Raw genomic sequence first — 15,178 nt, forward strand, 5'->3', positions numbered from 1 at the left:
GGTATAGTGTACATTTCAAACCCCCCGGGGTTTCACCAATTTTGATACAACTGAGCTGTGAAAATGAAAAATTTATTTTTTTCATTTTCACTGCCCAGTTGTATCAAAATTGGTGAAACCCCTGGGGGTTTGAAATGTACACTATACCCCTAGATGAATTCCCTGAAGGGTGTAGTTTGCAAAATGGGGTCACTTGTGGGGGGGTTCCACTGTATTGGTGCTTCGGGGGTCTTGCTAATGCGACATAGCACCCACCATTCATTCCGCCACCAAAAATCACTCCTTCCCTTCTGAGTCCTGCCATGCACCCAACTGGTATTTTTTGGTCACACGTGAGGCATTGCCGTACTCGGGAGAAATTGGGGCACAGATTTTGGGGTGCTTTGTCTCCTTCATTCCTTGTGAAAATAAAAAATTTTGAGCCAGAACTGCATTTTTGTGTAAAAAATTACATTTTTTTACACAAAAATGCAGATCTGGCTCAAAATTTTTCATTTTCACAAGGAATGAAGGAGACAAAGCACCCCAAAATCTGTGCCCCAATTTCTCCCGAGTACGGCAATGCCTCATGTGTGACCAAAAAATACCAGTTGGGTGCATGGCAGGACTCAGAAGGGAAGGAGTGATTTTTGGATTTTGCAGCACAGATTCTGGTTGAATGACCCCCGAAACACCCATACAGTGGAACCCCCCCACAAGTGACCCCATTTTGCAAACTACACCCTTCAGGGAATTCATCAAGGGGTATAGTGTACATTTCAAACCCCCAGGGGTTTCACCAATTTTGATACAACTGAGCTGTGAAAATGAAATTTTTTTTTTTTTCATTTTCACTGCCCAGTTGTACCACAATTGGTGAAACCCCTGGGGGTTTGAAATGTACACTATACCCCTAGATGAATTCCCTGAAGGGTGTAGTTTGCAAAATGGGGTCACTTGTGGGGGGGTACCTAACTTTTAGCATCTTATGGTGCCTAGAAACCTACATGGTTCCTAAAAAATAATCTCATAAAAAGGAGGCTCCAAAATCAAGTAGGTGCTCCTTCTATTATGAAGCCTGTGGTTTGGTCACCGTGCACACTAGGGCCACATATAGGATATTTATGAAAACCAAAGAATTGGGGGAATCAATTTTTAGTCACATTTCTCTAGTAAAATGTACTGTGTTCCTTAGAAAAATGTATTAAATTTGCAAATCTGCAAAAAAAATGAAATTTTGAAATTTCACCTACACTTTGTTTTAATTCCTGTGAAACACCTAAAGGGTTAACAAACTTCCAAAATGCTGTTTTGAATACTGTGAGGGGTGCAGTTTTTGAAATGGCATCATTTATGGGGGTGTCTCACATACAAGTCCCTCAAAGTCACATCAGAACTGAACTGGTCCCTAAAAAAATCAGTGTTTGAAATTTTCTTGAAAATTTGAGAATTTGCTATTCATATTTGAAGCCTCCTAGTGTCCAAAAAAATTAAAAGGAAGTTGAAATAATGATGGCAACATAAAGTAGACATATGGTCTATGTTAGTTATTAACTATTTTGAGTGGTATGATTATTTGTCTCACAAGCAGAAAATTTAACATTTTGCAAATCGCTAAATTTTCCATTTTTTCACGACATTTTGGTATTTTTCACAAAAAAACACAGACTGTATCGACCCAAATTTACCACTAATTTGAAGTACAATGTGTCACGAAAAAACAATCTCAAAATCACTGGGATAAGTAAAAGCAAAAAAAAGTTATCCCCACTTAAGTGAGACATGTCAGATTTGAAAAAAATGGCTCTGTCAGGAACGCAAAAACTAGCTCTGTCAGGAAGGGGTTAAACTCAGCTTGTAACTTACCAGTCAGGAGCTGATTGGCCGGTGATAAAGTACCAGGCACTTTATCACTTCTACTTCCTTATCACTGTTTCATACATCTACCTCTTGTCTCTAGGCTTCCATATTCTGATTCCATATCAATACTATGCTGGTGGGCAAATATTCACTATTCACTCAGTAAAAATATAATTGACACACTAACATAACAAAATGAGTCAATCTGCTGTATGAGTTTTACTGGTTAGACCAGTATGTGTAATGTACAGTAGCAGCAATACTTTAGCATGTACTGTATTGTAGTTAAATGTTATTCTATCTGAATTAGTAAACGAGTTTTGGGCCCTGCATGGCAGGACATCTAACAGAAGATTTCAAGGATTACCATCTTTCTGGTCGGTTTGCTGCTGCATAGAGCTGAAGGTCTCCTCCTCATACTGAATGATTTGATGCAAAATGATCCAGGGCAGGACAGAGGACACGGATGGCTCTTTGGCTTCCTCTTGAACAGCCATACTGCAGTCTATCAGCTATAGAAAGAAAAGTTGTCATCTCCATAAAGCTCTTTGAGAAATTCAAAAATGCAAAGAGGCACAGAGGAGAATACAGCCCACCATGTAATGATATCTCCATACTGCATAATTACATAGTATAAAACAAAGTCACGTCTGTCTGTCTGTTTGGATGCAGTAATCTGGCAAACCGCTGTCCAAATTGTTGTTACGTTTTCCACATATCTGCTGCAGTTTCCCCAGAAGGTTTATCTTTAATTACTATTGCCCTAACCCCTATGGATGCCCAGCAAATGAGTATTTTAAATGCAGGGAACAACATGTTGCTGTGGCGAGCACACTGTGTAACTTCTAGCTCCATTACACAGTATGTTATGCCTGCATTCAGGTTCCCCACAGCTAACCTCCTGTAAGGCCTCTAACCTCCCCACATAATGCAGGTCTGAGGTGGTTTAGCATCTCCCACCAAAGCCCATGGGGGACTGACACAGGTGCCAGTGATTGGCCTGGCAGGGGCACGCACAGTCACACACACACACACACACACACACACTGCAAGTGGGGAACGGATGCAGCTTCATAGTGGGGCAGGAAAGTGCACTTGACTGCAAGTCTCCTTCCACCTTGAAGTGCCTCCTGCACATCGACTGCAGCCTCAGAGCGGGACAAGGGACCGGAATACACTGTTCCGCTCCACATCCACCCGTCTTCCACCAACAGAATCACACAGACGGATCTGCCTGCACAGCGTCCTCAGCGTGGGATAGGGGACCAGAGTCCACTGCATATCCCCTAACCCAGTGGTTCCCAAACTGTGTGCCGTGGCTCCCTGGGGTGCCTTGGGACACATGCAGGGGTGCCCCAGGTTGGTGGTCGAGGACCAATTTAATTTATTTATGGTTAATTATTTATTGGCAAAACCAGTGCTGGAGGCTGCCAATCATAAAATGTGTACATACAGAAGTAAATCCTGCACATTAGCACATAACTGACCCTAAGAATCGCATATAAACCCAATCTAATTAATTGTTTTTGGGCCTAGGGGTGCCGCGAAAAAATTCTGATACGCTAGGGTGCCGTGATTCAAAAAAGTTTGGGAAGCCCTGCCCTAACCACATGATTAATGGCTAGAACCACTTCTGTCTTGTGAGTTTTCCCATCATGCAATGGGGCCACTAATACCTGGAGGGGGAATATAAATATGCCTAAAGCATGGCAATCGAAGAAAGTCTGCGAGGGTACAATCCAGCTGCAATAAAATAAATCAAACACTGTGAAGCATCTCACATCCTACTCCCAAAACAGAAGTGGATCTAGACACAACCCTTACATATCTGCCTGCCTTCTGTCCTGGGGGACGCACACAGGCAGTTCGGAGCTGTGCGCATAACTCAGTGATGTTTTCATTTCATTACCTTAAGGAGCCCATACACGGTGCGTTTGCACCGTGCGATGCGTGGTCCCGGGGGCATCTCCTCGCACAGTACAAAAAGTATGTGCTGCACATACTTTTTGTACTGCCTTCGAATCGCATCGCAGGCAGATTTCATGCAAAACGCATGCGTTGAGATGCAGCCCATAACGGGTGCGATCATCACACCGTGTATGCAGTGGCAAACGCAGGATTTTCAGAAGGGGGTTTCCAGAGGGGCGGAGCAAAGCACGGAGATGGACACTTAGGTGACCCAGTATATGCCGGGTCAGTTAAAGTATTATAGATAGACCAAATGTATATAAATAATAATAATAATATACACACACACACATATATACACACATATACACATATATACATACATATATATATATATATATATATATATATATATATATATATATATATATATATATATATATAGTGAAAAAATCAGCGGCACTCGGAGACTGAAGAATCAGGTGAATGAATCTGGAATATTTATTCCATGTGCAGTAGAATCTAGTTTATGCTGCACATGGAATAAATATTCCAGATTCATTCACCTGATTCTTCAGTCTCCGAGTGCGGCTGATTTTTTCACTCTATACATACCCTGAGGACCCTTCCCCTCTGGCTTAGAGGGCACCGGAGCAAGTACCCACGGGCATCTACCTCTAAGACCTGAGTGCCGGCTTTTCTTTGGATTATATATATATATATATATACACACACACATATACACACACATACATACATAACAGCAGTGTAGACCCCTGGGCATAGCAATGTATTGGGGCCCCTACCGATCCTCCAGCAGTAGGGGTGGGGGAAGTTTTGATGTCTCGCGACTGGTAGGGGGTATTATATTAACCGCTCAGCATGTAGGGCCTGGATCAGTAATTTCCACTAATTGCCCCATTACTGCACAGATGGTGGGAGATGGGGTGGGAGAAGGGGGCATTGGGCTGAATGAAGGGGCCCTAATACATTACTTCCAGGGTGGTAGAGGATGTTTAATACGCAGAGGAGGGGTGTATAGTGGAGTGGGCTTACTATTCATAATTTTCTGGTGGGAGGACAGCTTGCTTGACTGAAGATATCTCCAGTTCCCAGAAATAGATTTCTTAGATTTTGATGGAATTAAAAACTAGAGAATCCCACCTACCAAATGGTGTTGGGGACTAGGGGATCAGAGTTCAGGAGGCAAAACAATCTGCCGACAAGTATGTAAAACTACATACCAGGTGTGTGGAGCTGGAGCAGTAACCAGCTGCTGAAAGGCTGATATCTCTGGTTCTGGGAACAGTAGAGACAAGCTTCTAGTGTCCATCAAAGGGGGAGAGTCTCAGCTTTTGGAATATATCCTCAGAAAAACTCTAAGTCAGACAGAACCTGAAATATCTGACCGGGAAGAGCAATTAACAGGCTTGGATGGGGACCACTGCTTTGAAGTCAGATATCTCCGGTTCCCAAGGGCCGATTTTTAAAATTCTTGTACCCATGGAAAGAGGAGACCCTCAGCTTTCAGCCTAGAGCTCATGGGGGGTTTCTGGGTACTCAGAAACACCCCCTGAGTGCGCTACTGGTATGGGCAGGACCCAGGGACCTACCGACGGGCTCAAGATAGGTAAGTATCAGTACAGTATGTATGGGCTTTGGATGTATTAAAGTTTTATTTTTATTGTGTGTCAGTGTGTTTATTTGACTATTTTTATTACTGTGGAACTACAAGTGCCAGCGGGCCCTTTAATGCCCCACATGCTGGGACTTGTGGTTCTCCAAGTCCCAGCATGCGGGAGAGGCTTGCTGGGACTCATAGTTCCACAGTAAAAGACAATAGTTTTTATTCAATTTTTTTACACTTCAATCAGTCCAGGGACCACCGCACAGGGTCATCGGGGAAAGCACCAGGCTTCAGCCTGGTCAAGTAAGTCCTGGAGGGGGGGGACCCCTTAATTGGGGCGGTCCCCACTCCCCCAGGGCCCCTGGCCAGGCTGACCGGTCAGAGGGCTGAATGCTTTGGCCCGGCCAAAAAGTCTCCCCCCGGCTGTGGCATTACCCTGCTGGCTGGTTTGGCCTGGGGCTCCCTAGTCATTTTGTCCCCCGTATTTTGGGAACCAGCCCCGAACCTGGTTTAAAAAAAAAAAAAAATTTTTAATACCAGCCCCGGCTCTTTCAGCCTGGTGCTGGTTACGGCAGTGGGGTGGACCCCACGTAATTTTTTTTTTTTTTTTTTTAACACCCCCCCCCCCCCCCCCCCCCCCCGCTCCATCTTTATTATTTTAAACGGGTCTTCAAACGGGTAAGTGGGAATGGGACAAAAACGGCTTTTAAACAGTCATTTACTGTTTAAAAGCTGCAGTGGGAAAGGGTCTTTATGGCTCTTACCCGTTTAAAGACCCGTTTAAAAAAAAATGGTCTTTACCCATGTATTCAGTGGGAAAGCAGCATCAGAGAATCTAGCCCCGGGAGAAAAGCTTGAATACTTAAGTGACTTGTGAGTTTGAAACAGAAGCAGGTTAGTTAGAATACAGAAAAAGGTGAGTTTGAACACAAAAGCCTAAACACATATTATTGTCATTACCATACAACTAATGCAATGTTTGGCCTGGTGCAGTGCAGTGGATGTAATGCATTTGTTGGAGACATTGTGGAGACTCGGCTACTGTCCAACCTGCAAACAATTTTCTTTGCTGCAGGAGGAGATAACTAAACTGTATGCTGAGCTACGTAGGATGTCTGTGTCCTTCAGACCACCACTGCCTCAGAGCCCTCAGAAGACATTCTGCCTGGACTGCTGTGGGCTCTGAAAGGCAGAGACTTACAGAGGGCCTCAGCCACATCCCCCAAGTGTTCACACTGCAGAACTCATATGCTAGAGAATGGGGGGTATACTCGAGATTGGAAACTCAGAGTAGAAATAGGCGCCCTGTGGGGTGTGCCGCTAAGCTGCTCCTACTTGAGGGGTGTAAAACCCTCTTGTGGATGCAAAAGTGGGGAAAAAAAAGGTGGAGCGCTAAATGGATCAATTGGATATCACAATTTTAATGTATATAAAATTTTTTAAAAAATAAACAAAATATATAAAGACAATAACATTAATGTCAATGACAAAAAAACAATAAAAAATATATAATAGATATAAATAGGACAAGGAAGACAATACTTATGTCTCTGCGTAGCTGCCTTTGTGTCCCTTGGAATAAGGGGGGGCTTTTTTCTCTCTGGGTAGTGCACTACCGAAATGGTGGTTGGCAAGTTGCCGTCCTGGATGGTATTAAGAGACGCTGGAGGATGATCTGGTTCCCAAGATTGGGGTCCTCACTATGTTGCGCTGATCCCAGAAATAAGTGCTGTGGTCAATTTTCTCGCTGGAGGAAGATCTGGTTACCTTCTGGATGAAGGGTCCTCACGATGGTGCGATATAGGATATCCACAGAATGCAAGTTGGTGACTCCCAGTTTGGGATTAAAGATAGAGCTGGGATCCGGAGGGTGGCAATGAAAGGGAAAGCTTCCAGGATAGTACCAGGTGGGGGGGGGGGGGGGGGGCAGTAGGCAGAGTCAGAGTTTCTTCCCAGTCCTTGTTTAATAAAAGCAAGTGCTGCCTAACATGTTTTGTCGTGATGTCACAACTTTATCAAAGGTATGTACCTTTGGGAAGAAACTCTGACTCTGCCTACTGCCCCCCCCCCCCCCCCCCTACCTGGTACTATCCTGGAAGCTTTCCCTTTATATATATTTTTTATTGTTTTTTTGTCATTGACATTAATGTTATTGTCTTTATATATTTTGTTTATTTTTTTAAAAAATGTATATACATTAAAATTGTGATATCCAATTGATCCATTTAGCGCTCCACCTTTTTTTCCCACAGAACTCATATCCTGCTCTTGCAGGGCTGGAATGTACGACCAACATAGGCAATAAAGAACAGGAAGATATGGGGACTTCTACTTCTACTAAATGTAGGACCAGGAAAATTTCACCTCCAAAAAGGACTGCACTTCTCTTGGGAGATTCCATCATTAGAGGAGTAAATCTGGGAAATGCGACTAAAGTAGAGAAACAAGTAAGGTGCTTACATGGAGCCAGAGCTCCAAGAGATAAAGAACGCATGCTTAGAATTGTAAAGGCAGCAAGAAAAGATGGGGAGGTGGATGTCATCGTCCATCTAGGCCCAAATAATCTGGTTAATGCTGAAGTCATGGCTGTAAAAGATAAATTTAGGAAGCTAGGAACCACTTTAAAACAGGTGGCAACCACTAACTTTTTCAGAAGTATTGCCAGTACACCAAGGCGAAGATAGAGCTCAGAGAATCACAAACAATGTTTGGCTACGGAATTGGTGCAATGAGGAGAGATTTGTATATTTAGGTCAAAGTCAAGCTATCTGGCAAGGCACAGAGCCTTATATAAAAGTGATGGCCTGCACCCATCTTCAAGTGGAACGAGAATACTAAGTGAGAAGTTTGGAAGCTTCATCAGCAACTATTTACACTAGCAGAGGGGGGCAGTGAACCAAATAATAATTAAGAAATCTGCTCCCCCAACTTAGAGGTATTGTCTTTGCAGGCAAATGGAACAGGAAGCATATCCACTGCAACGGAAGATAATGCAGACCAAAACCCAATAGCTATAGGCAGAAAGATGAACATAGCTAGCACCAGGAGAAGCACAAACAAAACTTTAAGAGCTATGTGTGCAAATGTTAGGAGCTTAGGAATTAAAATCACAGAACTAATTGCAATAAGGGATGACCTGGATATTGTGGCTATTACAGAGTCCTGGTGCAATGAAAATCATGACTGGGACATAGCAGGATATACTTTATTTATGAAGGACAGATTGGGAAGAATCGGAGGAGGGGTTGCAATATATGTGAAAAAAAGCATAATGACTACCTTAATACAAAGTATTGAAGAAAAACCTGAGGCCCTTTGGGTGACCATAGAAACAGGGGAGAAGGCATTTCTTCGTATAGGGGTGATCTACAGACCCCCAGGTCAGGAAGAGGAACTTGACAAGAGCCTATTGCAGGACATCAATAAAATGTCATTAAAAGGAGAGGTGATAACCATGGGAGACTTTAATCTACCTGATGTAAACTGGGAGCTGCATGTTCCACCAGAAGTAGGGACATTCTGAATTCCTGGCAAGGAGCATCCCTCCAGCAATTGGTGAGGGAGCCCACTCGTAAGGACGCAATATTAGACTTAATACATACAAATGGTGACAGAATATCTGATGTAAATGTGGGTGAAAACCTGGGATTCAGTGACCATCAAGAAGTACAGATGTAGCAGGCCTTATCCTTGCTGGCGATCCGCCAGCAGCATGCTGCTGGCGGATCGCCAGCAACACGGCGCCTCTATCTGACTGAGACGCGCGTGCGTCCCCCACGCACGCGCGTCTCAGTATCCGGGCGGCGGCGAGGCGGACGCAATACTGTCCGCCTCCCGCTCGACAGGGCTGGGGGGGACCTCTGGCCACTGTGGGGGGGGTGCGGTCGCCCGGTGTGGGCACCGGGCGACCGAGGGCAGCACCGTCGGAGGGGGTGCGGTTGCCCGGTGTGGGCACCGGGCGACCGAGGGCAGCACCGTCGGAAGGGGACGCGCGCGCACCTCGTGCGGCGCGTCCCCTTCCGGCATACAGATGGCGGCGGGGCAGGGGATGGCGACGCCATCGCCATCCCCTGCAAAGATGAATCCCGCTACATCTGTATGGTTCAGAATAAAGACAGAGACCGACTCATCACACACACAAACAAAGGTGTTAGATTTTAGGAAGGCTGATTTTGTAGAGATGGGATACTCTGTAAAGGATTCTTTGGCAGAGTGGAGGAACTTGGAAGGAGTGCAGGAGAAGTGGGAAAAAATAAAAAGTGCAATACTGAAAGCAACAGAACTTTGTGTCAAAAGAGTTAGGAAAAACACAAGGAAAAGGAAGCCATTTTGGTTTGCGAAAGAAGTAGCAAGTATTGTGAAAACAAAAAAGTTGTCCTTTAAGAAATTTAAGCAGACGCAGAAGAATGAGGACAATGTGGTGTATCTTGTTAGACAGAAGGAGGCAAAAGCACAGGCTGAGGAGAAAATGATCCAGTCAGTGGGTAAAAGGGGGAAAACTTTTTTTAGGTATATAAGTGAAAGGAGAAAAACAAAAAGTGGAATAATAAGACTAAAGACAGAGAGTGGAAGTCTTCTTGAGGGGGACAATGTAATAGCAGATCATAATAAGTATAGTCAGAAAACTGAGGGAGAAACAAGTACATTTAGTTTCCCACAGAACTCTCAAAACTGAAAGTGGATAAATCAATGGGGCCAGATGGGATGCATTCAAGGATACTAAAATAGCTTAAAGGGGAGCTGGATAAACCAGTAACAGAATTATTCAACCAGTCACTAGCTACTGGAGTAATCTCAGAGGACTGGAAAACAGTGAACGTAGTCCCACTGCACAAAAGTGGAAGCAAGGAAGAGGTAAACAACTATCGACCAGTGAGCCTTACATCAGTAGTAGGTAAATTGATGGAAACACTCTTAAAACATGGGTTTACTGGGGGAAGATCATGTCAAACAAATCTTATTGACTTTTTTGACTGGGTGACTAAAGCAATAGATCAAGGTGGGGCTGTAGATGTAGCTTATCTAAACGTTAGTAAGGCTTTTGACACTGTCCCACATCGCAGACTGTTAAATAAACTTGAAAGCTTGGGATTGGATTCTAAGATAGATGAATGGATAAGATCTTGGTTGCAGGACAGAAAACAGAGAGTTGTAGTAAACGGAGTACAGACAAAGGAAGGAAAGGTTACAAGTGGAGTACCCCAGGAATCTGTACTTGGACCAGTGCTTTTTAAAATCTTTATTGGTGATATTGCAAATGGAATTGAGGGTAAAATGTGTCTTTTTGCAAATGACACAAAGGTATGCAACAGGGTAGACACACCAGGAGAGGTAAAACAAATGATTGGTGATCTAGGTAGAGTAAAGGAATGGTCAAGAGCATGGCAACTACAGTTTATTGCCAAGAAAATGCAAAATCATGCACTTGGGTCTCAAAAATCCAAAGACTAAATATAGTATAAATGGCACTATAATGGAAACTGCTGAGGAAGAGAGGGATCTACAGTAGGTGTCACTATTTCAGGGGACTTAAAGGCAGGTGGGCAATGTAACAAAGCAATGAAGAAGGCAAGTTAGATGCTTGGTTGCATAGGGAGAGGTATCAACTGTAGAAAGAAAGAAGTAATAATGCCACTGTATAGGTCATTGGTACGACCTCATCTGAAGTACTGTGTTCAGTTCTGGAGGCCATATCTCCAGAAGGATATAAATACATTAGAGACTGTACAAAGAAGGACAACTAAAATGGTGCATGGCCTACATCACAAAACATACCAGGAAAGACTAAAAGATCTTAATATGTATACTTTAAAACAGAAAAGGGAAAGGGGGGACATGAGAGAAACTTTAAAATAGATCAAGGGTTTTAACAAGGTACAGGTGGGAGACATTCTTCACATAAGAGGAGCAACAGAACACAAGAACATGCACTGAAACTAGAGGGAGGAAGATTCAGGAGAAATGTGAGGAAGATTTACTTCACAGAAAGAGTAGTAGATAAGAGGAATAGCCTCCCATCAGATGTGGTAGAGGCAAATACAGTAAGGTAGTACAATTTAAACATGCTTGGGATAGGCATATTGATATCCTTACAAAAAAATAAGGATCAAAATATGGTTTAAGGCAGGGGTGGCCACACTTTCGGACTTGGGGATCTACTGTAAATGTAAAAAATCTTTTGGGATCTACCATAGTAAACAATCATAATGCGATACATAAACAAACAAAACATTCATTTTAGGCTCTAATGAAAGGGTGTTTTACACATAAAATTATTGGCAATGTGAAGTTGTTGCATGAGGCTGCATGTCTTGTGTTAACTCCCTAAACGACGGTTCCAAGCTAGTTAGGCACATATGAAGGCAGTATTTTAAATGCTCATCAGTCATACGACTTCTATATCTTGATTTAATTATTTTCATTTGTGAAAAAGCAGATTCACAAAGGTAGGTTGACCCAAAAAATGCCGTCAAATGAAGAGCTACTGATCTCAAGCATGGATACAGTTCTGCACTGAGTAGTTTCCAAAAATTATTATCAGAAGCTCTTGCTTTCAAAGGGATATCAGATTGCAGTTTTAATATTTCTTCCTCTACATTTGATGTATTCAGATTGAACATAGAGGAGATATTACCAGAAATGTCAGCAATGTCAACATCAGCAAATGGAAATGACATGAAGGCTAGGATAGGTTCAAGCTGCTTAATGTCCTGAAATCGCCTCTCTAGTTCTTCCCAAAGATTTTGGATCTCAGCACAGAATGTATCATATGTGCTGCTGCTCTTGGGATTCTTGTCTATCATTTTCTCAAAACTGGGAAAATTCCTCAAAATTCCCTTTGAAAGCTGTGACTTTAAAAACTGCAATTTTGATTTAAAAGCATTTATTGAACTTATTAATTGGATAATATTTTTATCCTTGCCCTGAAGTTCAAGGTTAAATGCATTGCAGTGACTGGTTAAATCGGTTAGAAAAGCTAGCTGTAGCAACCATGATGAATCATGCAGCTGAGATGGACTTTCTCTAAGTGATTCCAAGAACTCCGTTATTTCAGGCAACAAGGACTGGAATCGTTCTAAGAACTGCCCCCGACTAAGCCATCTTACATCATTATACAACAGCAGGTCTTCATATTCAGCCTCACTTTCCTCCAGTAGAGTACGGAAAAGTCGTCTTCGTAAACTCCTTGCCCGAACTGAGTTTACGATTTTCATTGCAATGTCCATAACATCATCCATGTTTAAAACTTTAGCACACAGTGCATTCTGATGTATAACACAATGGATTCTTGTAAAATCAGGAAAATCCTCATTTTTTTTACATAGTCCAAGAAACCCATTATTCTTGCCAACCATGGCTGGGGCTCCATCTGTGGCAATGCACACTAGTTTGCTAAGAGGAAGATTATTTTCCTTGGCAAAATTCAGAAAGCCTTGGTAAATGTCTTCACCTCTAGTTTTTCCCTTCATAGGGATGAGAGTTAAAAACTCCTCCATACTACTCATATCAGGAAAAACCATTCTTATAAACACAATTAATTGTGAAGTATCCACTATATCCGTGGATTCATCAAACTGCAAGGAAAAGTAACAACAGTTACTGATGTGTTTTCTCACTTGCCTCTGTAAGTCATTGCCAATTCCCTCTACTCGTCTCACTGTAGTTTGACGAGATAGTGGCATATCTCTAATTGCTTTCAAGATGTCATCTTTATTTTTAAATGTTTCAAATAAAACACTTCCAGCACTAAGGAAAGCTTCCTTCAACATTTCACTGTCCTGAAAAGGTTTCTTGTGTTTCACTAAAATATTTGTTATACGGAAAGATGCTTCAGCTGCAGCCTGGGACTGCACAATAGGTTTTGTGAATGTGAGCTGTTGCGCTCCTAAATGAGTTTTCAGGGATTTCACTTTAATCTTCCTTAGTTCACTGTTAGGCAGAAAGTCTTCATCATATTTTTGATGCAGACTTGAGTAATGTCTCTGTAAATTCCCCTTCTTCGCCAAAGCAACCTTAGCATGGCATATTAAACATATGCATTTGTCTTTAAACATTGTAAAAAAAAAATCATGTTCCCATTCTTCATGAAAATGGTACGTTTTGGGCCTTTTAGAAACACTCATGCTCAGCAAGTATGCTAAAACACAAATTAAATATAAAAATGTATTTTAGAATGAACCCAACAGGGTACACCTGTGTTTTTAGAGAAATAAAAGCCAGCAGGACCAGAACGATTTTAGAGCATCCAGATCCCTGGATTTTTTAGATAATACTAGCCAGGAGGCTCAGAGAAATTAGGATGCACCCAGATCCCTGGATGGATTTTTCAGATAACGCCAGCTAACAGGCCCAGAATACTTAGGATGCACCCAGATCCCTGGATGGATTTTTCAGATAACGCCAGCTAGCAGGCCCAGAATACTTAGGACGCACCCAGATCCCTGGATGGATTTTTCAGATAACGCCAGCTAACAGGCTCAGAATACTTAGGACGCACCCAGATCCCTGGATGGATTTTTCAGATAACGCCAGCTAACAGGCCCAGAATACTTAGGACGCACCCAGATCCCTGGATGGATTTTTCAGATAATGAAAGCGAACAGGCTCAGAATACTTAGGACGCACCCAGATCCCTGGATGGATTTTTCAGATAATGAAAGCGAACAGGCCCAGAATACTTAGGACGCACCCAGATCCCTGGATGGATTTTTCAGATAATGCAAGCTAGCAGGCTCAGAATAATTGGGACGCACCCAGATCCCTGGATGGATTTTTCAGATAACGCCAGCTAACAGGCTCAGAATACTTAGGACGCATCCAGATCCCTGGATGGATTTTTCAGATAACGCCAGCTAACAGGCCCAGAATACTTAGGACGCACCCAGATCCCTGGATGGATTTTTCAGATAATGCAAGCTAGCAGGCTCAGAATAATTGGGACGCACCCAGATCCCTGGATGGATTTTTCAGATAACGCCAGCTAACAGGCCCAGAATACTTAGGACGCACCCAGATCCCTGGATGGATTTTTCAGATAATGCAAGCTAGCAGGCTCAGAATAATTGGGACGCACCCAGATCCCTGGATGGATTTTTCAGATAACGCCAGCTAACAGGCTCAGAATACTTAGGACGCACCCAGATCCCTGGATGAATTTTTCAGATAACGCCAGCTAACAGGCCCAGAATACTTAGGACACACCCAGATCCCTGGATGGATTTTTCAGATAATGCAAGCTAGCAGGCTCAGAATAATTGGGACGCACCCAGATCCCTGGATGGATTTTTCAGATAACGCCAGCTAACAGGCTCAGAATACTTAGGACGCACCCAGATCCCTGGATGGATTTTTCAGATAACGCCAGCTAACAGGCTCAGAATACTTAGGACGCACCCAGATCCCTGGATGGATTTTTCAGATAACGCCAGCTAACAGGCTCAGAATACTTAGGACGCACCCAGATCCCTGGATGGATTTTTCAGATAACGCCAGCTAACAGGCCCAGAATAATTAGGACGCACCCAGATCCCTGGATGGATTTTTCAGATAATGAAAGCGAACAGGCTCAGAATACTTAGGACGCACCCAGATCCCTGGATGGATTTTTCAGATAATGAAAGCGAACAGGCTCAGAATACTTAGGACACACCCAGATCCCTGGATGGATTTTTCAGATAATGAAAGCGAACAGGCTCAGAATACTTAGGACGCCCAGATTTTCTCACTATTTTAGATATATTCCTACACTGCACAGAGAGCTCACTTAACACGACTGCTGTGTGTCAGTGTTCACCGCAAATGGCG

General features: G+C 43.0%; 1 protein-coding gene across 6 annotated transcripts in view; it reads right to left on the reverse strand.

Annotated features, from left to right (window-relative positions):
• CABIN1 (calcineurin binding protein 1) overlaps nt 1–15,178 on the reverse strand; it is a 245,997-nt gene that overhangs the window by 161,688 nt on the left and 69,131 nt on the right. For all 6 annotated transcript variants that reach the window (XM_083168467.1, XM_083168471.1, XM_083168470.1 and 3 more), the window contains one exon: nt 2,207–2,351. In XM_083168467.1, the coding sequence (XP_083024593.1) occupies nt 2,207–2,351 (145 nt within the window). The remainder of the gene's footprint in view (nt 1–2,206; nt 2,352–15,178) is intronic.

The sequence above is a fragment of the Crinia signifera genome, unplaced genomic scaffold (genome assembly GCF_055691185.1).
Source record: "Crinia signifera unplaced genomic scaffold, ASM5569118v1 HAP2_SCAFFOLD_97, whole genome shotgun sequence".
NCBI classification, from domain to species: Eukaryota; Metazoa; Chordata; class Amphibia; order Anura; family Myobatrachidae; genus Crinia; species Crinia signifera.